General features: G+C 40.1%; 1 protein-coding gene across 2 annotated transcripts in view; it reads right to left on the reverse strand.

The window, feature by feature from the left end:
- The window catches only part of LOC148939129 (pyruvate kinase-like), a 122699-nt gene that overhangs the window by 24700 nt on the left and 72815 nt on the right, over positions 1-25184 (reverse strand). For both annotated transcript variants that reach the window (XM_089107003.1, XM_089107002.1), the window contains exon 4: positions 328-514. In XM_089107003.1, the coding sequence (XP_088963129.1) occupies positions 328-514 (187 nt within the window). The remainder of the gene's footprint in view (positions 1-327; positions 515-25184) is intronic.

Raw genomic sequence — 25184 nt, forward strand, 5'->3', positions numbered from 1 at the left:
TAGGTCATTAGATTGACAATGAGTGATGAAGTCCATGAAGAAAGTCTGGTCAAACTACTTCTTTTCTAACGTATTTTGTCATAATCCGAAAAAAAAATCAGTCACTTCAGGCTCTTCATTGTTTCAAATTGTATTTTTGCCACCGGAGGAGCAACGGATCATTAATTTTACATAAAAAAAGGCAAAGTTTTATGCATAAAGTGCGAAAGGTTGTAAAGAAGTATCTTTTTAAATCACTACCAGAACCCCTTATTGCACATAATCGGTGCAGACACCCCTCAGGGTAGGGCAAAAAGTAAAGAAAATTGATATTTTTTTTTAACTTACCTATTTCTTCGACAACTACAGATATGAGACCATCATCAATATAAACCTTGGAGCCAACTTTTACTACCTTAGTGATATTGCCATAATCTACGTAAAGGACCTGAGCGGAACATTTCTCAGCAAAATCCTTATTGGTGGTTAGTTTGATTTTCTCCCCTTTGTGCAATTCTACTTCCGCTGATGCGCCCTAAAAATAGTAAGAAAACAAAAATATAATCTAGAATTATTTTCTATAAATATATATTTAAATATTTAGTTGATATATTTTGCACAAGACTTATCGGGGAAATACTATTATCTTAAATCTGTGCTTAGAATTAAATAAAATTGACCAAAAAAAGAATGAAATAGTAAAATTTCCGCCGACGCGTACTAAAAAAGTAAATAGCACAAAAATATATTTGTGCTATATATATATATAGATCACTTATGAAAAACACGTAAATATAGTAGTTTTCTTTCAAAAGAGCCGTTAACCAGAACTCTATGATGTTCCACTACCCCGCTTACAGTGAAAAAAAAAGACACATGGCCTATGTAAAAAAAAAATATTTTTCTTGTTGTCCAAGGTGGGGTTCCGCAAATTCCCTCTACAGGGTTTTCAAAAATGGCGAGTCCAATGGTTCAATTTCCATTTTCGAGAGTTTTCAGGCTGTTTTTCAAAATTCCCATAAACTTGTTTTTGCAATAAACTTAAACTTGTTTTGCAATAGTTAAATTCCCATAAACTTGTTAAATTCCCATAAACAAAATTCCCATAAACTTAAACTTGTTTTGCAATAAGTTTTGTGGAAATCATAGTTACAATTCCTAAATTAGCTTCAAATAGCAATTTTTTCTCACTTGACAATGTTTTTTCAAAACATAGTTTTATATTTGGTTAGGCCCTACTATGGACACAACTTCGTTCTTTATAATGACGATTACTCATTACAACCTATATCCCTTGGTATCTCCGTTATTAAGATCGTTTACCGAATCATACCCAGGCCACCTTACCTGAACCTCTATTCGCCACACTCGCAGTCTTCTGATACCTCACATTTTTAAATACCTATGCCTCAATCATTCCTGACAGAATACCTTTCTATCATTCTTATTTTTATATCTTTTCTAGGATAAGGCAAATATGCAAAATCTGTACATTGAACTCTTTATGGAAGGCCCAGGGTCTGCTGGTGTCGGTGGAGGAAGGTAAGGGTTTTTCTCTTTTAAAGTATTTAATCACGAGCAGCTCCTCACAGCACAAGGGTTGTTGTTTTCATGGCTATAACATAAATATATAATAGCTATGACACTCGTAAATAATGGTCTAACCCTTAGAGGACAATAGAAAGGGTACCCCTGGTCTTGTTAGCCGTTATTTCTAATCGCTTTATGTTTGACTTGTTTGATCGCAAATATTTACAATGATGTCCCCTGAATCATATTCTGTATGTTACACCCTTTATAGAAGATTTTTGCCAACTTAAGCAAAGCAAAAATCCGTCCAATCTTGTTTCCTTACTCCAAATTTCTACCCCAGATACACCATGGACGCGCAGCTCAAGATTGACCACTTCAATCAGAGGGGGGGAGAGGGTGGCAAACGTGTATTTTTTTTAATCAATGGGGAGGCAATATGTTTTTGTTTTTTAAGGAAAATACGAAAACAAGCTATTTTGTAATGAAGATACAAAAAAGGCGTTATTCAAAACCTACTTTGGTAAATAGCCTCCCCTGACTCCCAAAAAAAGTAAATGACTTCAGAGTCATTTAGAAACTGGACCAATACAAAGGGAGGGGTTTCCCCCTCTACAGCCGTTATGACTTGTATGCTCTCTTATTCTCTGGCCCGATTTCGTCAAAATCCTGGGGGCGGAGGGCAAAGTTGGAGCCAATTTTCCCAAATCAAGTGAAAATGTCAGTGAAAACTGAGTTATATATTACATTAAAGGCAAAGATATACTAAAGAAAACTGACATGTTTCTCTGGATAGTTGAATTATATAGACTTATCATAATATTGACAAGATTTTTTGCAGAAACTAAATTTTATCTGGAGGGGAGAGGGGAACTGAGATCGGGAGAGGGCAAACTTGAGTGTCGAGGGGGCCAGACACACATCCATGTAAGGTGCTAAAGGGGCTATAGTCCCCCTCCCTTCAAGAAAAAATCTGCTGAAAAGCTTAAAATGTTTCATTAAAACACCAGTTTTTCTAGGAATTTTATAAGGTTTTCCGTTGGTTGGCCCAGGGGGGACCCCAGTCACCCCCCCTCACAAAATCATTTTCTTTGTGCACCACTGGAGAGGGAAGTTGTCCCCCCCTGCTCATAGTAAATTACGCCCCTGCTCTTATTATTAAATGTTATTGATATTTTTTTTTTACAAAAGCCCTATTTTTTCTAACTAGTCTATATGACTTCATTTTTATTCTTCTTTTAATTATTTTTATCTCTATAAAAGATAAAAAAACAAAACTGCAGGTCACCCATGATCTAGATTTCCTAGTTGATTCATATTTGATTTGCCAATTTCTTTCTTTTTCCATATTATGCAACGCTTTAATATATTTGTCCTTGTTATGCAAGTGTAAATGTTCACATTTTTCTCTTTCGTTTCTTTTTCTTTGTTTTCTATTTACGCTCTCTCCTTGCATGTTTTTGTATATATATATACATATAAATATGATGTGAAAATTTATGATTTTTATAAGATGTTATCTTTAACAAAAACAATGACTTAATTCTCAGTTGCTGATTTCTTCAAAAAATAACCATTTTGATATAATCTTTTGATTATTGTATTGTTTTTTAACTTTTCTATCCTTGCACAATTTTTGGCGCCGTGTCAACGGTCACGGAGGTACACGAAGGACTTTGAAGTATTTTTAAACTGTTTCACAAGAGATGTTACGGCAAGAGGTTGAATGTTTTTATGGCGTAATTCAAATTCACCAGCAAGAAAAATAAAAATATGTTGTTCAAAAGAGTTAGTGCAGTAAGAAATTTGTGGAAAGTTAAGGCATTAATCTAAACAATAACCAAATTAAAAATATCTTTATCAAACTAATTTAATCCCCTTCCTTTTTCGTTGCAAGGATCTGATCCAGGAAAATTAATTCAACCTGTCAGCCGCCAAAAAAGAATCTAAAAGCGAAGTTCAATCCAAGGATGACCCAAATTCTAAAAAGTCGTATAATTTCTATGGAAATCAAAGGGGCTCTCATCGGCATCGTATTTTAAGGGGCTAAAGAAGTCAAAGAATCCAACACTGGACCCGAGCCAAATCAAACCAGGACCATGTGCTACCTGAAAACACAAAGAATTCCGATTCCCGGACCGTCCTTAATTCAGATTGGTATGAAAGGTCTGTCTAGAGGATAAGAGGGCCAGGCACACGGGGGAAAGGGGCTACAAGCCTTGCAGATTGTGCATCCTGATTCTAAAAAAGCTTGATATGTCTAAACTTTTAAATAGTGCACGCATGTCTACCAAGTGCTACTTTATTCCGGACTATTACAACGCATCTATAGAATGGTATGTGCCACCTGCCACCCTTTAATTTGGCTATAGACTAGATAGGTTGTCAACATTGGGAGTAGAGTAGGAACTACCATTTCTATGGGGCCCCCGTACCAAACAGGTTCTACAGGGCATTACACCTTTGCCAAGAGATTTACGCAATTTAAGGACAAGTTTTTCTGACGTAGATTTCTAGTTCCTGATATACAAGTTTTTTTTAGGTTAAATCCGTGGTAATTCAACTGTAAGTTGATTAGTAGGTTTTTTTTTTTTTTTAAAATTTGATAATATGTTTTTAAAAATATTGATAATAACGCTCAATGCATTCCATTTTTTGAAATACGAACGACATTTCGTGATGCTATAAGGCTGGTTTTGTTTCATGGGTTCATTAATAGAAGGACTAATGTTTTTGAAAAGGGTAATTACTTCTTTAGTTTGCGAGATTTGTGAATTTTTTGCGAAAAGATATTTGCGTAAAGGTATTGCGATGGTTAAGAATGCCTCACGGGTAATTAAAGAATGGGATGCTTGCATCAGCAATACAAAGAATAAGCTCAGATACTTAATAGATTTGACGCTTACAAGAGACATTGCTAGAAAGTATTCAATAGCTTAATTGAAAAGTAACGATAGAATAACATTGTGACTTGACCTAGCTTTACCTCGCCGATGTGGTCTGTATAATACATAAGTAACGTTTGAAAAGTATTGTCAATTTAAAAAGAAATGGCTGAAAAGTGTTTTGTGGGGGCTGGGGTGCATGGAGGGTTGAGTTGCACGAGGGTTCAGTTAAAGGGGATACAGTTGCATGGGGGTTTCGGTTCTACAGGGGTCCAGTTACAAGGGGGCCTCAGTTGCATGGGGGTTGAGTTAAATGGGAATTGAGTTCCACGAGAGTAGTGCTTTGTCGTGGTTTAGCCGTGAGGTCCCTTACCACAACCCCAAAGGGCTCCGATCCCCCCACCCCAACCCCGAAGGAACCCCCCGTCCTCAAAGGTTCTCTAGGCTCCCAAAGGGGCCGTGGTCTACCTTGTAACTTTTACATTCTCTTGATTTTCAAAGTTCCGTTTGAAGGACTATGTTGTTTTAAGCCAGTGTGATTTTTTCTTTACATGGTGTTCGTTCAAAAAAGTGAGAATTTCAGTTAAATAAATAATTCTTATATTTTTTCCGTTCAATTGAAGGCGAGGATTTCTGTTAAATAAATAATTGTTATACCATTTAAAATGACTTCACGGGGTTTGAGGGGGCTCTGTTGTTTTAAGCTGTTTGATTTTTTCTTTACATGGTGTTCGTTCAAAAAGCAAGGATATTCCGTGTTATTTTTTTGGTAAGTTTAATGAATTTATTAGTTACCGAGGTTTCAACGACTCCTCCCCTTAGTGACTTCCAGAGGGTTTTATGACTCCTCCTCACAATGAATTCAGATGGTTTTAGGACTCATCCCCCTAGCCATAACTCCATTCAACCTTGAGCGAAGATATAAAAGTTTGATGAAGTATTTTTCTGCTTAACAACTACATTAATAACTCCCAAGATGATAGGACTTATTTTTTAATTTAATTGGGAATGAAAAGTCAAAGTCTAACATAAAGAACAAGGTATTTCGGAGTGGGTAGCTAACTTCATATACGTTAAAATTTCCATTATTCTTATTTTTTAAAGATTCTACAAAATTCTATTTGTTTAGGATTATGTTTAAATTTAATGGTGTATTGCAATCAAAAGTCTAAACTTAAGCACCTGGTTTTTCGGTGGGGGGTAGCTAACTTCATATATCATATAGTTTCAAGTCGTCTTTTTTTTTAACTATGATCCTTATATATCGATGAAAATTCTTATTTTTTAATTTAATTTGTAATGAAAATTCAATTTATAAAATAAAGAACAAGGTATTTCGGAGAAGGTAGATAACTTCATCTACGGGATAATTTCCATTCGTCTTAGTTTTTAACGATGCTCCTTATTTCTAGTTGAAAAAGCTTATTTTTTAAATTTAATTGAGAATGAAAAGTCAAAATGCCAGAATGGTTGAAATCCACTAGCTCAGTATTGGGGTGTTAGTCCACCAGCCTGAATGGTGGAAATCCACCGACTCAGTATTGAGGTCTTAATCCACCAGACTGAATGATTGAAATTCACTAGCTCAGAATTGGGATCTTATTCCACCAGCCTGAATGGTTGAAATTCGCTAGCTCAGAATTGAGGTCTCAGTCTACCAGTCTGAATGGTTGAAATTCACTAGCTCAGAATTGGGGTGTTAGTCAGTGTTCAGATTGGAGCGTTGGGGTCCGACTATCTGGGCTTTATTTGTCAAGACCTGAATGCTAAGCGATGGACATGAGCTCGATTGGGACCCCATTGTGAAAACGGAAAACAAAAAACAAAAAATGTATTGTTGATATGTGTGTAGAGCATGTCATGGTTACCGCTAGGGGCAACAGTCTAACCGTTGACGGTTTTAGGTATCCGTGAATAAGTTCTAAGGCGAGAGTGGAAATTGGGACAAATTTTTGGAGGTGCCCACCTCACCTGCTCAGAGTCTCAGGCAAGTGAACCTAAATTTAAAAAAGTGGAAATTGGCTCAGATTTTCTAAACTGAGCTGAGACAGTGAATAGATACTATTGGGAAAATTATTGGAGACGCTGGGCATCCGTGAACAATTTCTATATTGAGAGAGTAATTTGTGATAATTTTTAAGGGCTCCAACCCACAAAGAGTCTCCTGCTGGTGAAAAATTAATTTAAAAAACACACAGAGACTACAGACACACAGAGATGAATCACACACAGAGAATAAAAACAAGCAGACACGACACAAAAAGAAGATGAACACACGGAGACAATACGCACACAGAGTCAACACACACAGAGAGACGAGACACACACACACAAATGACAAACATACATAGATACGACACACACAAAGAGACGTCACACACACACACAGATACGAAACACAAATAGAGACAACACACACACACAGAGACAACACACACGCACATAGAGACAACATCCACACAGAGACGACAAACACAAACACACAGAGACGACACACTCAAAGTGACGACTTACACATAGAGACGACACACACACAGAGACGACAAACACACAGATGCGACACACATAGAGACGACACACACACAGATACGACAAACACACAGAGACGACAGACAAAAAGAGACGAATCACACACAGAGAGGACAAACACACAGAAACGACACATAGAGACGACACATGCACAGAGACGATACACACACACAGAGTCAACACACACAGAGAGACGAGACACGCACACAGACCTGACAAAACACACATAGAGACGACCCACCCACAGAGACGACACACACACAAACATACTACACACTCAAAGTGAAAACACACACATAGAGACAACAAACACACACACAGAGACAACAAACACACAGAGACTACAAACACACACAGAGACGACACACTCAAATAGACGACTGACACATAGAGACGACACACACAGAGAGACAACACACACACAGAGACGACACAGATAGAGAGACGACACACACACAGAGACGACACACTCAAAGTGACGACTTACACAGAGAGACGACACACACACACAGACGACAAACACACAGAGACGACACACATAGAGAGACTACACGCAAACAGAGACGACAAACACACAGAGACAACACACACACAGATAATAAACAAACAAAGCGACGACACACTCACTGAGAGTACACACAAACAGACATTACACACACACAGATATACGACACACATAGAGAGACAACACAGACAAAGAGATGATAGAAACATAGATATAAAACATCCCAAAGAGACGACACACACAGAGTCCACTCACACACACAGAGGACAAACACACAGAGACGACGGACACAAAGAGACGAATCACACACAGAGAGGACAAACACACAGAAACGACACATAGAGACGACACATGCACAGAGACGATACACACACACACAGAGTCAACACACACAGAGAGAAGAGACACACACACACAGAAATGACACACACACATAGAGATGACACACACAAAGAGACGTCACACACACACACACAGATACGAAACACACATAGGGACGACACACACATAGAGACAAACACACACACACACAGACAACATCCACACAGAGACGACACAAACACACACACAGAGACGACACACACACAGAGACGACACACTCAAAGTGACGACTTACACATAGAGACGACACACACACACACATACACAGAGACGACACACACAAAGAGACAACACAGACACAGAGACGACACACACACAGAGATGACAACACGTAGAGACGAAACGCACACAGAGACGGCAAACACACAGAGACAACACACACACACAGATACTAAACACCAACAGAGACGACACATTCAGAGAGACTACACACACACACAGAGTACACTCACACAGAGAGAGGAAAAACACACAGGGACGACAGACAAAAAGAGACTAATCACACACAGAGAGGACACACACACATAAACGACACAAAGAGACGTCACACACACACACAGATACTAAACACACATAGAGACGAAACACACATAGAGACAACACACACACACACAGAGACAACATCCACACAGAGACGACACACACACACACACACATAGACGACACACTCAAAGTGACGACTTACACATAGAGACGATACACACGGAGAGACGACAAAAACACAGAGACGACACAGATAGAGAGACGACACACACACAGAGACGACACACTCAAAGTGACGACTTCCACATAGAGACGACACACACACAGAGACGACACACATAGAGAGACGACACGCACACAGAGACGACACACACACAGAGACAACACACACACACAGACTAAACACACAACGCGACGACACACGCACATAGTACAAACACACAGAGACGACAAACACACAGAGACGACACACACATAGAGACAACACAGACATAGAGATGATAGACACACAGATACGAAACACCCACAGAGACGACACACACACACAGAGTCCACTCACACACACAGAGGACAAACACACAGAGACGACAGACACAAAGAGACGAATCACACACAGAGAGGACAAACACACAGAAACGACACATAGAGACGACACATGCACAGAGACGATACACACACACAGAGAGACGAGACACACACACACACAGAAATGACAAACACACATAGAGATGACACACACAAAGAGACGTCACACACACACAGATACGAAACACACAGGGACGACACACACATAGAGACAACACACACACACACAGACAACATCCACACAGAGACGACACAAACACACACACACAGACGACACACTCAAAGTGACGACTTACACATAGAGACGACACACACACAGAGACGACAATCACACAGAAACGACACACACACACACACAGAGACGACACACACATAGAGACAACACAGACACAGAGACGACACACACATAGAGACAACACAGACACAGAGACGACACACACACACACAGAGACGACAACACATAGAGAGACGACACTCACATAGAGACGACACACACACAGAGACAACACATACACACACAGATACGACACACCCACAGAGACGACACATACACAGATACGATACATCCACACAGAGTCCACACACAAACAGAGAGGAAAAACACACAGAGACGACACACACACAGAGACGAAACACAGACAGAGAGGACAATCACACAGAAACGACACATAGAGACGACACATGGACAGAGACGATACACACACACAGAGTCAACACACACAAAGAGACGAGACATGGCGTATCTGATGAAATAATTTAGGTCTTATGATCAATTTAATTTATTTTTTTTTAATACAGTAGTTTTTTTTAGTAAGGACACTCATAAGAACACGTACACAGAGAGAACACACACACACAGAGACGACACCCAAACAGAGACGACACACACACAGAGACGACATACTCAAAGTGACGACAGACACAGAGAGACGACACACACACAAACACACAAAGAGACGACAAAAAACACAGAGACGAGACACATAGAGACACACACACACACACACACAGATGACAAACACAATGAGACAACACACACACACAAAGAGACCACACACACACACACACACACACAGATAATAAACACACAAAGAGAAGACACACGCACAGAGAAGACACACACACACACAGATTACACACACAGAGAGAAGAAAAAGTCAAAGTGACGACTTACACATAGAGACGACACAGACACACACACACACACAAACACACAGAGACGACAAAACACACAGAGACTAGACACATAGAGACGACACACACACACACACACAGATGACAAACAAGCTGAGACAACACACACACACAAAGAGACGACACACACACACACACACACACACACACAGATAAGAAACACACAAAGACACCACACCCACACAGAGACGACACACACACAGAGACGACATACTCAAAGTGACGACTTACACATAGAGACGACACACACAAACACACACACACACACACACACACACACAGAGAGACGACAAAACACACACAGACGAGACACATAGAGACGACACACACACACACACACACAGATAACAAACACACCGAGACAACACACACACACAAATAGACGACACACACACACACACACAAACAGATACGAAACACACACCGAGACGACACACTCACAGAGACGAGACACACCCACAGAGCACACACGGGTAGAACCCACACCACCATGGTTAGGTTAAGTCCGATTAGGTTAAGTTACCAAACATTTCTAGGTTAACTTACATCAGGTTAAGTGGCGCACCACTTAACCTGATGTAAGTTAACCTAGAAATGTTAGGTAACTTAACCTAATCTAACCTAGCCTGACCTTGGTGGTGAGGGTTCTACTCGTGTGTGCTCTGTGCGTGTGTCCTCTCTTTGTGTGTTTTGTATCTGTGTGTGTGTGTGTGTCGTCGTCTTTGTGTGTGTGTGTGTGTTGTCTCCGTGTGTTTGTCATCTGTGTGTGTGTGTGTGTGTGTCGTCTCTGGGTGTTTTGTCGTCTCTGTGTGTGTGTGTGTCGTCTCTATGTGTAAGTCGTCACTTTGAGTATGTCGTCTCTGTGTGTGTGTGTCGTCTCTGTATGGGTGTCGTCTCTTTGTGTGTTTAGTTTCTGTGTGTGTGTGTGTGTGTGTGTGTCGTGTGTGTGTGTGTGTGTTTTGTCTCCGTGTGTTTGTAATATGTGTGTGTGTGTGTCGTCTCTATATGTCTCGTGTCTGTGTGTTTGTCGTCTCTGTGTGTGTGTGTGTGTGTGTGTGTGTGTGTGTGTGTGTGTGTCTGTTTGTGACATTCTACTCTGTGTCTTTCTAGTCTCTGTGTGTGTGCTCTGTGTGTGTGTGTCTTCTCTGTGCGTGTGTCTTATATGTTTGTGTTTCGTTTCTGTGTGTGTGTGTGTGTGTGTCGTGTCTTTGTGTAGGTGTGGTGTCTCAGTGTGTTTGTCATCTGTGTGTGTGTGTGTGTGTCTTCTCTTGGGGTCTAGTCTCTGTGTGTTTTGTCGTCTCTGTGTATGTTTGTGTGTGTGTAGTCTCTATTTGTAAGTCGTCACTGTGTGTCTGTCTTCTCTGTGTGTGTGTCCTCGATGTTTGTGTTTCGTCTGTTTGTTTGTGTGTTTTCTCTCTGAGTGCGTGTTTTTAGGTGTGGCATTACTAAAAAAAAAAACTACTTTACTAGAAAAAAATAAATTAAATTGATCATAAGACATAAATTATTTTATCAGATACGCCATGTTTCGTCTCTCTGTTTGTGTTGACTCGGTGTGTGTGTATCGTCTCTGTCCATGTGTCGTCTCTATGTGTCGTTTCTGTGTGTTTGTCCTCTCTGTGTTTGATTCATCTCTTTGTGTCTGTCGTCTCTGTGTTTTTGTCCTCTTTCTGGGTGAGTGGACTCTGTGTGTGTGTCGTCTCTGTGCATGTGTCGTCTCTGTGGGTGTGTGTTATCTCTGTGTGTTTGTCGTCTCTGTGTGCGTGTCGTCTCTCTATGTGTTGTCGTCTCTGTGTGTGTGTGTCGTCTCTGTGTCTGTGTTGTCTATATATGTGTGTCTTCTGTGTGTATGTGTGTGTGTGTATCGTTTATGTGTGATTGTAGCCTGTGTGTGTGTGTAGTCTCTATGTGTTTGTCATCTCTTTGTGTGTGTATTCTCTGTGTGTGTGTCGTCTATGTTTGTGTGTGTGTGTCGTATCTGTGTGGATGTTGTCTGTGTGTGTGTGTTGTATCTATTTGTGTGTCGTCCCTATGTGTGTTTCGTATCTGTGTGTGTGTGACGTCTCTTTGTGTGTCATCTCTATGTGTGTTTGTCATTTCTGTGTGTGTGTGTCTCGTCTCTCTGTGTGTGTTGACTCTGTGTTTGTATCGTCTCAGTGCCTGTGTCATTTCTATGTGTTGTTTCTGTGTGTTTGTCCTATCTGCGTGTGAATCATCTTTGTGTGTCTGCCGTCTCTGTGTGTTTGTCTTCTCTGTGTGTGAGTGGAACCTGTGTGTGTGTGTCGTTTCTGTGGGTGTTTCGTATCTGTGTGTCTGTCATCTCTCTGTCTGTTGGGCCTCTATGTGCGTGTTAGCTCTGTGTGTGTGTCGTAGCTGTGTGTTTTTCCTCTCTGTGCGTTTGTCGTCGCTTTGTGTGTTTGAGAACGGGGGTGTGTGTGTCTCTGTGTGTTTGCAGGCGATGGGTTCGTTTATTCTATCTATTTTTTCCGTCAGAGGTTGGTTGTAAGCTCTGTGTTTTTGTCGTCTCTATGTGCAAGTCGTCACTTTGAGTGTGTCGTATTTGTGTGTGTGTCGTCTCTTTATCTGTGTCGTCTCTGTGTGTTTGTCGTCTCTGTGTGTGTGTCGTCTGTTTGTGTAAGTTGCCTGTGTGTGTGTATCGTATCTGTGTTTGTGTTTGTGTCGTCTCTTTTTGGATGTTGTCTGTGTGTGTGTGTGTCTTACATATATGTGTGTTGTCCCTATGTGTGTTTGGTCTATGTGTGTGTGTGACGTGTGTGTGTATAGTTTCTGTGTGTGTGTCATCTCTCTGTGTGTTTCATCTCTTTTTGTCTGTAGTCTCTATGTGTTTTTACTCTCTCTGTGTGTGTGGACTCTGTGTGTGTGTGTCGTCTCTGTGCTTGTGTCGTCTTTGTGGGTGTTTCGTATCTGTGTATGTGCGTTGTCTTTGTGTGTGTGCCGTCTCTGTGTGAGTTTCGTCTCTCTACGTGTTGTCTTCTCTGTGTGTGTGTCGTCTCTGTGTGTGTGTTGTCTCTATATGTGTGTCGTCTCTGTGTATGTGTGTGTGTGTCGTGTCTGTGTGTTTGTTGTCTCTGTGTGTGTCGTCTCTTTGTGTAAGTCGTCACTTTGTGTGTGTCGTCTCGGTGTGTGTGTCGTCTCTGTGTGTGTGTTTGTGTCGTCTCTGTGTGGATGTTGTCTGTGTGTGTTGTCTCTATGTGTGTGTCGTCCCTATGTGTGTTTCGTATCTGTATGTGTGTGTGACGTCTCTTTGTGTGTGTCATCTCTATGTGTGTTTGTCATTTCTGTGTGTGTGTGTCTCGTCTCTCTGTGTGTGTTGACTCTGTGTGTGTGTGTATCGTCTCTGCATGTGTCGTCTCTATGTGTCGTTTCTGTGTGTTTGTCCTCTCTGTGTGTGATTCGTCTCTTTGTGTCTGTCGTCTCTGTGTGTTTGTCCTCTCTGTGTGTGTGTCGTCTCTGTGGGATGTTTCGTATCTGTGTGTCTGTCCTCTCTGTGTCTGTGTTGGTCTCTATGTATGTGTCATCTCTGTGTGTGTGTGTCTTGTCTGTGTGTTTGTACTCTCTGTGAGTGTGTCGTCGCTTTGTGGGTGTAGTATCTGTGTGTGTGTTGTCTCTGTGTGTTTGTCGTCTCTGTGTGCGTGTCGTCTCTCTGTGTGTGTCGTCTCTGTGTGTTTGTCTTCTCTGTGTGTGTGTCGTCTCTATGTGTAAGTCGTCACTTTGAGTGTGTCGTCTCTGTGTGTGTGTCGTCTCTCTATCTGTGTCGTCTCTGTGTGTGTGTCGTCTCTATGTGTAAGTCGTCTCTCTGTGTGTGTGTGTCGTCTCTGTGTGGATGTTGTCTCTGTGTGTGTGTGTTGTCTCTATGTGTGTGTCGTCTCTATGTGTGTTTCGTATCTGTGTGTGTGTGACGTCTCTTTGTGTGTGTCGTCTCTATGTGTGTTTTGTCATTTCTGTGTGCGTGTCTCGTCTCTCTGTGTGTGTTGACTCTGTGTGTGTGTATCGTCTCTGTGCATGTGTCGTCTCTATGTGTCGTTTCTGTGTGTTTGTCCTCTCTGTGTGTGATTCGTCTCTTTTTGTCTGTCGTCTCTGTGTGTGTGTCGTCTCTATGTATAAGTCGTCACTTTGAGTGTGTCGTCTCTGTGTGTGTGTCGTCTCTCTATGTGTGTCGTCTCTGTGTGTTTGTCGTCTTTGTGTGTGTGTCGTCTCTATGTGTAAGTCGTCACTTTGAGTGTGTCGTCTGTGTGTGTGTGTGTTTGTGTCGTCTCTGTGTGGATGTTGTCTCTGTGTGCGTGTGTGTTGTCTCTTTGTGTGTTTTCTGTATCTGTGTGTGTGTGTGACGTCTCTTTGTGTGTGTCGTCTCTATGTGTGTTTGTCATTTCTGTGTGTGTGTCTCGTTTCTCTGTGTGTCTGTGTTGACTCTGTGTGTGTGTGTATCGTCTCTATGTGTCGTTTCTGTGTGTTTGTCCTCTCTGTGTGTGATTAGTCTCTTAATGTCTGTCGTCTCTGTGTGTTTTTTAAATTTTTGGGTCACCTGCCGGAGACTCTGGGTGGGTGGGTGCCCCCAAATATTGTCCCAAATTCCTCTCTCAATTTAGCACTTGTTCAAGGATGCCCAGCGTCTCCAATAACTTTCCCAATAGTATCTATTCACTGTCTCAGCTCAGTTTAGAAAATCTGAGCCAATTTCCACTTTTTCAAATTTAGGGTCACTTGCCTGAGACTCTGAGCAGGTGAGGTGGGCACCTCCAAAAATTTGTCCCAATTTCCACTCTCGCCTTAGAACTTATTCACGGATACCTAAAACCGTCAACGGTTAGACTGTTGCCCCTAGCGGTAACCATGACATGCTCTACACACATATCAACAATATATTTTTTGTTTTTTGTTTTCCGTTTTCACAATGGGGTCCCAATCTAGCTCATGTCCATTGCTTAGCATTCAGGCCTTGACAAATAAAGCCCAGATAGTCGGACCCCAACGCTCCAATCTGAACCCTGACTCAGACCCCACTTCTGAGCTAGTGAATTTCAACAATTCTGGCTGGTTGACTAAGACCCCAATTATGAGCTAGTGGATTTCCACCATTCAGGCTGGTGGACTAAGATCCCAAGTCTGAGCTAGTGAATTTCGACGATTTAGTCTGGTGGACTGGGACCCCAAAACTGAACTAGTGGATTTCCACCATTTAGGCTGGTGGATAAACACCCCAATACTGAGCTAGTGGATTTCATCCATTCTGGCATTTTGACTTTTCATTCCCAATTAAATTAAAAAAATAAGCATTTTCAACTAGAAATAAGGAGCATCGTTAAAAACAAAGACGAATGGAAATTATCCCGTATATGAAGTTAGCTACCCCCTCCGAAATACCTTTTTCTTTATGTTAGAGTTTGAATTTTCATTCCCAATTAAATTAAAAAATAAGAATTTTCAAATATAAATAAGTAGCATCTTTAAAAAATAATACTAATTTAAATTATAACGTATCTGAAATTAGATAAAAACTCCGAAATATATTGTTCTTTATGTTAGACTTTGAATTTTCATTCCCAATTAAATTAAAAAATAAGTCCTATCATCTTGGAAGTTATTAATGCAGTTGTTAAGCAGAAAAATACTTCATCAAACTTTTATATCTACGCTCAAGGTTGAATGGAGTTATGGCTATGGGGATGAGTCCTAAAACCATCTGAATTAATTGTGAGGAGGAGTCATAGAACCCCCTGGAAGTTATTAAGGGGAGGAGTCGTTGTAAACACGGTAACAAAAAAATTAAATAAACATACCAAAAAAATAAAACCGAATATCCACGCTTTTTTAAAGAACACCAAGTAAAGAAAAAATCAAACGGCTTAAAAAAACAGAGCCCCCTCAAACCCCGTGAAGTCATTTTAAAAGGTATAACAATTATTTATTTAACAGAAATCCTCGCTTCCAATTGAACGGAAAAAATATAAGAATTATTTATTTAACAGAAATTCTCGCTTTTTTGAACGAACACCATGTAAAGAAAAAATCACACTGGCTTAAAACAACAGAGTCATTCAACCGGAACTTTGAAAATTAAGAGAATGTAAAAGTTACAAGGTAAACCACGGCCCCTTTGGGAGCCTAGAGAACCTTTGAGGACCGGGGGGTTCCTTCAGGGTTGGGGTGGGAGGATCGGAGCCCTTTGGGGTTGTGGTAAGGGACCTCACGGCTAAACCACGACAAAGCACTACTCTCGTGGAACTCAATTCCCATTTAACTCAACCCCCGTGCAACTGAATCCCTCTTGTAACTGAACCACTGTGTAACCGAAACCCCCGTGCAACTGTATCCCCTTTAACTGAACCCTCGTGCAACTCAACCCTCCATGCAACCCATCCCCCTCAAAACACTTTTCAGCCATTTCTTTTTAAATTGACAATACTTTTCAAACGTTACTTATGTATTATACAGACCCCATCGGCGAGGTAAAGCTAGGTCAGGTCACAATGTCATTCTATCGTTACTTTTCAATTAAGCTATTGAATACTTTCTATCAATGTCTCTTGTAAATGTAAAATCTATTAAGTATCGGAGTTTATTCTCTGTATTGTTGATACAAGCACTCCATTCTTTAACTACCCGTAAGGCAGTCTTAACCATCACAATATCTTTACGTAAGTATCTTTTCGCACAAAATTCGCAAATCTCGTAAACTAAAGAAGTAATTGGGCCATCCCCATTCTAAAGAGGCAATATACAATGTATCTATTTTTTGGAAAATGTCTGCAAACCGTCAGCTCAGCCTAGAATGTTATAACACGTCTATGAAAAGTAGGAAAGGGGAGATTTTCGCCGGGGCTCTATAGGCCAAAAAGCTTCAACACTGGGCCGTCCTAATTCTAAAACAGTCTACTTGTCTTATGTCTACTTCTTTTAATAGTACATGCATGTCTATCAAATGCCCCTTGATTCAAGAATGTTCCAGGAGTGACCACTTTCCATATCAATTGTCAGGTCCAATTCTAAAGAGGAATTATACAAATATCTACTTTTTTAAAGCACAAACATGTTTGCAGCTGACATTTTTTCTCTGAATCCGATGATGCATCCGCTTCGAGCAGGGAAGGGCCGCCTTCATCAAACAGTTTGTGGTAACGAACTGTAAGTAAGGAGCGACCCGGCTCAATGGTAACGGACACTCTAGAAAACGGGTTTTTTGATACCAATAGATACATCAAAAGAATCAGATTTCAATGCTGATTTCAAATATATAAGTTTCATCAAGTTTAATCTTACCCATCAAAAGTTACGTGCATGAGAAAATTTGGCTGATTTTCGAAAAAAAGGGGAAAGACCCCTAAAAGTTATAGAACCTTAATGAAAATCACACCATCATATTCAGCGTATCAGAGAACCCTACTGTAGAGGTTTAAAGCTCCTATCTACAAAAATGTGGAATTTTCCATTTTTTGCCAGTAGAAAGATCACGGATGCGTGTTTAATTTTTTTTTTTTTCAGGGGTGAACGTATCGACCCAGTGGTCCTAGAATATCGTGGGAGGGCTCATTGGAACGGAAATTAAAAGTTATAGTGCCCTTTTTAATTTACCAAAAAAATGGAGGGCAACTAGGACCCCTCCCACGCTTATTTTTTTCCCAAAGTCACCCGATCAAAATTTTGAGATAGCGATTTTTTTCTGCATGGTCGAAAATATGATAAAAAGGTCTTTTAGGATGACTTAATCCCCCGAAGTCCCTGGGGGGAGGGCTGAAAGTTATGAACTTTACCCAATGTTAACCTATAGTATTGGCTATTGGGAAGTGTACAGACGTTTTCAGGAGGTTTTTTTTCTGGTAGTGAGGGGGGGATGGGTGGGGGGTTATGTTGGAGGATCTGTCCATGAAGGAAGTTTTCATGGGGGAAGGGAAATTGCCATGAAGGGGGCACCAGACTTGCCAGCATTATTTATTGGTTATTGGGAAGTATACATACATTTTCAGGAAGAATTTTCTTCTGGAGGGTGGGGCTGGAGGAGGGGGGTACTCGGGAGAATCTTTCCGTGAAGGATATTTCTTTGGGGTAAGGGACATTACTATGAAGGGGGTGCCGGATTTCCAAGCATTATTTAAAAAACAATCAGAAATTTAATTAAAAAAAAGGAGAAGTTTTTTTCAACTGAAAGTAAGAAGCAACATTAGAACTTAAAACGAACAGAAATTATAACGTATATGAGGGGATTCTCCCCCAAGTCAATACCTCACTCTTTACGCTACAGTTTTTTTTAGTGCTTTCAAAAGAGCTATCTATTCTAATTAAACGGTCTTTGTGATTCAGGGGTTTGTGAAGTAAATTTTTTTTGTAACTTTTAACGTAAAGAGCGTGGTATTGACTAAGGGGAGAACCCCCTAATATACGTAATAACATATACGTAATAAAAAAAAAAAAAACAAGCGATACGGCTCAATAGTAATCGAAACTTTTAAAAACGGAATTACGTAAGTTAATTTGTAAATTACGTCATAACCAAATTTAGAGACATCCATTTAGCAAAAGAAAAGTAAAATTTTTATGCAAATTTTGTTTACTTATTCAATGACGGTGGGTCAAAATAAAAGCTGCATTAACTAAAAAACGATCAGAAATTAAATAAAAAAAACAAGTTTTTTACACTGAAAGTAAGGAGCGACATTAAAACTTAAAACGAACAGAAATTATTCCTTATATTAAAGGGGCTGTCCCCTCCTCAACGCCTCTATATTTACTATAAATTTTTACTCTGTCTAAAAAATTTATTTTTTAAAAAAATAAAAACTTTAGCGTAAAGAGCGAGGCGTTGAGGAGGGGACAGCCCCTTTCATATACGGAATAATTTCTGTTCGTTTTAAGTTTTAATGTCGCTCCTTACTTTCAGTTTAAAAAACTTTTTTATTTTATTTAATAACTCTATAAGACAAACGGAGTGTCAACCATGGGCGCCCATAGCTTGAATTTTAGGGGGGGGGCTTACCTGGTCTAATCAGCATTTCCAGTACTGTATAATTCAAGTCTCAAGACAAAACATCATGGGCAGCGCGATAGCACTGCCTAAGTAAAGAGCGATGTGGGCACAACATATTGTTTTTTTTTAGACCAGGGCACTTCTTATAGAAAGAAATGTCACAGGAACTCGAAAAGAGCTCATGGAGGACAGCCATCTATCCCTCTCCCACGTCAATCACTTCCCCAGACACATCCAATCAAAATTTTGAGATAGCCATTTTGTTAGCCCCCCTCCACAACCCTCAGAAAAAGGGCTATAAGTTTTGCCGTGTAGGGATATAAGGTTTTTTATAGGAAGGGGGCTCATTTGATTGGTAATCAGAAGTTCTACTGGCCTTTTTAACAGTCAAAAGTGATCGGAGGTCATCCAGCCCCCTCCCCATACAGCAATCATTTCCCAAAACATATTTAATCATAATATTTTAGATAGCCATTTTGTGTAGTGTAGTTGAAAGGTCCAGAAATTATGTCTTTGAGGATAGTCCCCCCCTCCCCATATAGCCCTCAGGTCAAGGGTTGTAAGTTACGCCCTGGGGACATAGAAGGTTTTATAGAAATGGTAAAAAAGGTAAAGGATACGGCACTAGACCCTTAAGGTCCAAACCGGCGGTGCTGATCTCCGTTTCGTGGCCCTTCAGCCAGGAAGTGCAATGGGGGGCTGGGGGCCAGCCAACCTATGCTTTCGAAATGGTGGTTGTATAAACTTCAAAGAGGGTTCATTGGATTGGTAATCAGAAGTTATAGTGCTCTTTTTAACAGTTAATTGATCAGAAGGCGAATAACCCCCCCCCCCCCCACATAAACACACGTTGTATTTTCCAGAAACGCACCTGATAAAAATTTATGATGACCATTTATTGTTATAAAAAATTCGAAAACTGCTCAGTCCGTTGGTAGCCGAAAGGTCTAGTACCTTATTTAATAGTCAAAATTGATGAGAGGGCAACCACCCCCCCCCCCCCGTCCATCATTTCCCCAAACACCTCCAGGCAAAATTTTGAGATAGTTATTTTGTTTGACGTAGTTTAAAAGTTCGGAAATTTTGTCTTCGAGGATGGGAACCCCCTCATGGTCCTCAGGGCAAAGGTTGTAAGGTATACCCCAAGGGCATTTAAGGTTTTTATGGGAACGGGGTATACAGTTCGGAGGGGGATCATTGGATTGGAAATCGGAAGTTGAAGAGCCATTTTTAAGAGTTAAGTTTATCGGAGGGCAGCTATACCCCCCCCCCCACGTTATATTTTCCCAAAATGCATCCGATAGAAATTTTAAGATAGCCATTTTTTCAAAATTAGACCAAAGATCTCATAACACGGCCTTTGGGATTGACACAACCCCCCAAAGTATGGGGATAAGGGTTTTAGGTTATGCCCCTGGGGGATGTAATGTTTTTATAAAGAGGTCGTCTTGTGAACTTTAGAGGAGTCTCATTTTATTGGAAATGCATAAATCTAGTTTCATTTTAAGAGTCAAGCATGATTGAGCAAACATAGCCCCCCCCCGCTCCCTAATATCCTATTTTCCCCAAACACATTCGATTGAAATGGTGTGACAGCCATTTTGTAGCCAATAGCCCGAAGAGAGTATAACAATATCTTTAGTAATCAAATATAAGAAATATTTAGGCGGACGTAGAACTAAATCAAAACAAACTATGAGCATGTGAACTTTCAAAAAGGTGACAAAGCAATATTCAAAGAACAATTTATATTATTAAGTTTGATCTTAAGAGTAAGTTGTGGGGGATTTTGAACTAGCCAGAAGGCACCATGTGTATACTTTAAGTACTACAACTACAGTTACTGTAACTTATGACGCTTAGAGTATTAAGGTGAAACTTCTAGGAAGTGTTTAGGGGGCGTTCCAATTAAACGAAAAAACTGTATACATGCAGGTTTTCAAAAAGGCATATAAGCAATATCATAGGCAGCACCACTCTATAATACCTAGAAATATCATTGAAACATTTAAAGAAGCTAATTCGATTCAAAATTAAAAGTTCTAGGGTCATTTCTAAGATTAAAAAGAGATTGGAGGCAATCAACCCTTCTCTTAAACCGATTTATTGCCCAATCATATCTGGTCAAAATTTTGAGACAACTATTTTGTTCAGCCTAGTAGAAAGGTCCAGCAACTATGTCCTTAAGAATATTGGGCATGTAAACCCCCACAATTATACCAAACTATGGATTCGTAAAAAAAAAACCAAAAGATATAAAATATTGTTTTTTTTCATGAAAATGACCTTTTCAATAAAAAACGAACAGAAATTAATCTAAAAAAACCTTTTTCCACAAAACAAGTTTTCAAAGACAAGTAAAGAGCTCCATTAAGCCAAAAATGGGCAGAAATGAAGTCAAGTATAAATCCAAGCGTAAAACTACCACAAATGACTGTTAATAAATAAACGAAACTCAAAATGAGCAGAAATTAGAACAAATAGCCAAGTCAAACTCTAAATAAGCAAAAATTAACATTAGTACGCCTGAAAACTCCCATGCCTTCTCAAGACCAGAACTTAATTTGCGCTTTACTAAAAACAAAATATGTGTAAATGTTTTCACATTTTTGTTTCTTAAATAAGTAAAAATACTTTTTTACTCACTTTTTTTTACCCAGTTTTTATTTCAAGGAATAAATATCAGTATAGGTAAATTAAACTGACAATCTACGATCATTTATTTTTTTTCAGTAAAACCTAAGTTATATTCTGGTTTTGAGAAGCCATAGGGCTCGTCAGCCCTAGTAATGTTAATTTTTGCTCGTTTTGAGTTTGACTCGGCAATTTATTATAATTTCTATTTGTTTTGAGTTTCATTTAATTGTTAATAGTGATTTGTGGTAGTTTCACGCTTGGAAGATTATTTGACTTTATTTCTGCCCCTTTTTGGCTTAAAAGACCCCTTTACTTTTCTTTGAAAACTTATTCTGAGGAAAGTTTTTTAAATTAATACAAATATATGACACTGTCATTCAGCACGGGGGGCAGCCGCCCCCCTTGCCCCCCCCCTTATGGGCGCCCATGGTGTCAACAGAGGTTCACCCTGATCCTAAAGAGGCATTGTTATTGACGTTATTGAAACGTATCAGCTTCACTGACGACACCAATTATGATTGGCTCTCAGTTGCATAGTTTAACCCAACCTCAGTTTAACGCAAACCATCATTATTATTATTACCATAAGGTGGGAGTGGGCCCACTATCCCCGGATCAAAGCTTAAACCTTCAAGGTCTATTGCCTCAACACTCCAAAAAGCATGGTCCATTTGCGTTTGGGCACCAATAATGGATTTACCCCCCCCCCCCCTTGCCATACCATAATGGTTCAAATATATGTCAGACATAATGTTTCAGTCCCTTTAGCTCAAAGACAGCGCCATGAGTTGCCCATTCTCCACCACCCGATGTAAGGCTTTGCCAATTGTTCGCCATGCTGGTGCACTTTTACAGGTTCTTCGTCCCCAATTGCTCCATAATAACCACAGCGCACGCTGCTTAATGTGCACAATTTTTTAAAGTGAGTAGCCCCTGAGAACTACTAATCGTAATTTTGTGTATCAAAGGCCCTGGAGGATTAGCTTCCAGCTATCCCCCATTGTACCCTGAGTAATATGTAATATGTACTTAAAATATAAAAAAAAACTTATTTCCTTCAAAAAATACTTCCCATATAAATCAAACTTCCCCTAATTGAGTTTAAATCCCATTTCAAACTTTCGTCTAAATTCCAAAACAGGGAAAGAAAAACCGCATTTTATTCTCAGCCAAATACCCCTTTAACCTCCTGGGACCTGGTGTCCACGTCTGTGGACACCCCCATAAAATATTTTTTGTGCAAAGGCCTCGCCATCTAGCAAAGATTTCGTTGTTTCAACGTGCTTTTTGGACCTGGAAAGCCATCTACGATTTTTTTCAGAAAGTTTCTACGACTTTTAGTGGTGTTTTTACAAACTAGAAAAGGCTAAAATAAGGAGATGAAAAAAAGCAAAGGTAAGAAAAAAGAAAAAAAAAGAAAGTGGTGAGAACGAGTTCTGAGAAAAATCAGGTGTAGTCTCTTGATTTTTGACAGTGCTTAGATAGTTTTAAAAGCAGTTAGTTTGATAAGTGACTTCTTTTGGAACTTGGAAAACCTCCATGTCCACGTCTGTGGCCGGGCGGTTCCAATCGAGTAAAAAGCTAGGGTTGATTTTTCGTAGTTCAAATCTTGATTCTAATGGGGATAGCAGAAGCCAATGATTGTTTTATTTACTAAATTGGCAACAACCTAGCCGCCACTCACCCATAAGAAATCGCCACCCCCATAAAGTGTGCCCCCCCCCCCCCCATCTGTTTACCAAACCCCTTTATTCCTTACTTTATAAAAAACTTTTATTCCCTTTTTTGCAAATAAAATCAAACAAAATCACCTCCCGTAAGTCTGCTAAAAATTAAACTATTTTGTATATATTAGTTTTTCATTGTTGAATATTTGGTTATTTTATTTGTTACCCTTTTTATCTTTTTATATTATGACCTTAAAAATATTTTATAGTTATGACCTATATTTATGACTTTTGTATTTTGTATTTTCTGACTGTTACCTGTCGTGTTTTCGTTACAGTGGTAACGATGTGTTGTTATTGTATTATTATATTGTATTATTGTATTTTTTTTACTAAGAAATGCAAATTTGGTCCACTAGGGTTTGTGATAGTTCTTTTGCCAATCTCTATCTATCTATCTACCTATCTATCTATCTAGCTATTAGTTTCAAGCTTACTGAACCTGTTCCTTTATTGTAGTTTCCCTTGATGACGCCCTTGGAATGCTCGATGAGAGTAACCTGGACCTCTCTGATTTAGATGATGATGAGAAATGGATAAAAAACCACTCCTTGTCGTCTTCAGACTGTGATGGTGAACTAGCTGTTGCAGCCATTCCGTCATCAAGCAGTTATGCTGTTCTTCCAGATTTTGAAAATGAAGAATCTGATGATGACGTAACCTTAGCAACCCGTGCCAAACGCTTGAAGGCTGACAAAGTAGCAGCAATCTTGTCCTGGAGGAAGTCTCGGCGGTTCAATAATCATTGTGGCCCGGACGTGGGCCCCGCTCATTTCCAGGACCACGACGATTGGAGTACAGAACAATTCTTTTTGCAATATTACCCGGAGAGCTTCTTCGAACGTATAGCTTTTTGCATGAACTACAACTATCAGTTGACCAACCACAAAAGCTTGAATTTGACTCCAGACGAGCTGAAAATTTTTGTTGGCATTGTCATCCTGATGGGGAACCTCAAGTTTCCTCGGATCTGCATGCACTGGTCTGGGAAGTTTAGGGTGGAAGCCATATCACAAAAGATGGCTCGAGACAGATTCTTCACAATCCGGTCAAACCTGAAGTTCGTTGTTGATTCAGAAATCTCAGACGAAAAAAAAACAAAAATAGGCTTTGGAAGGTGCAGCCGATCCTTGACAACTTCAGGAATATCTGTCTCTAGTTGCCACGTGACAGGAACTGTTCAATTGACGAACAGATGATACCCTTCCAGGGTATGTCGACTCTCAAGCAATATGTCCCTAACAAGCCCAATCCGGTTGGATTAAAGAATTTAGTCCTTACCAGCTCCTCAGGACTGATACTTGACTTCCAAATCTACCAGGGAGCCTCCACCCTGGGAGAACAGCTGGTAGCACATGGCTTGTCAGCTGGGATCGTACTGCGCTTGTCTGAGACCCTACCAGAAGGTGCATACCTCTATTTTGACCGATTCTTTTCGTCTGTTAAGCTCCTCGACATGCTGGCTGAAAGAAAAATAAATGCGACCGGAACTATCATGAAGAACCGTTTGGGTGCCAACGGCCCAACGCTTTTTACCAAAACAGAAATGAAAAGAAAGGGCAGAGGAACCTCTGTCATGTCTGTGCACTCAGATAGAAAAGTAGCCTTGACCCAGTGGTATGATAACAAAATGGTTCTCCTGTCTTCAAACTTCTAAGGTATAGAAGAGGGGACAGAGGTCAAACGGTCTGACAAGCACCAGGGATCTTACGTGCAGGTCAAATGTCCACGAGTAGTCTCTGACTACAACACCTACATGGGTGGGGTCG

The sequence above is a fragment of the Artemia sp. Qi Xiang Cuo genome, chromosome 21 (genome assembly GCF_049724085.1).
Source record: "Artemia sp. Qi Xiang Cuo chromosome 21, ASM4972408v1, whole genome shotgun sequence".
NCBI classification, from domain to species: domain Eukaryota; kingdom Metazoa; phylum Arthropoda; class Branchiopoda; order Anostraca; family Artemiidae; genus Artemia; species Artemia sp. Qi Xiang Cuo.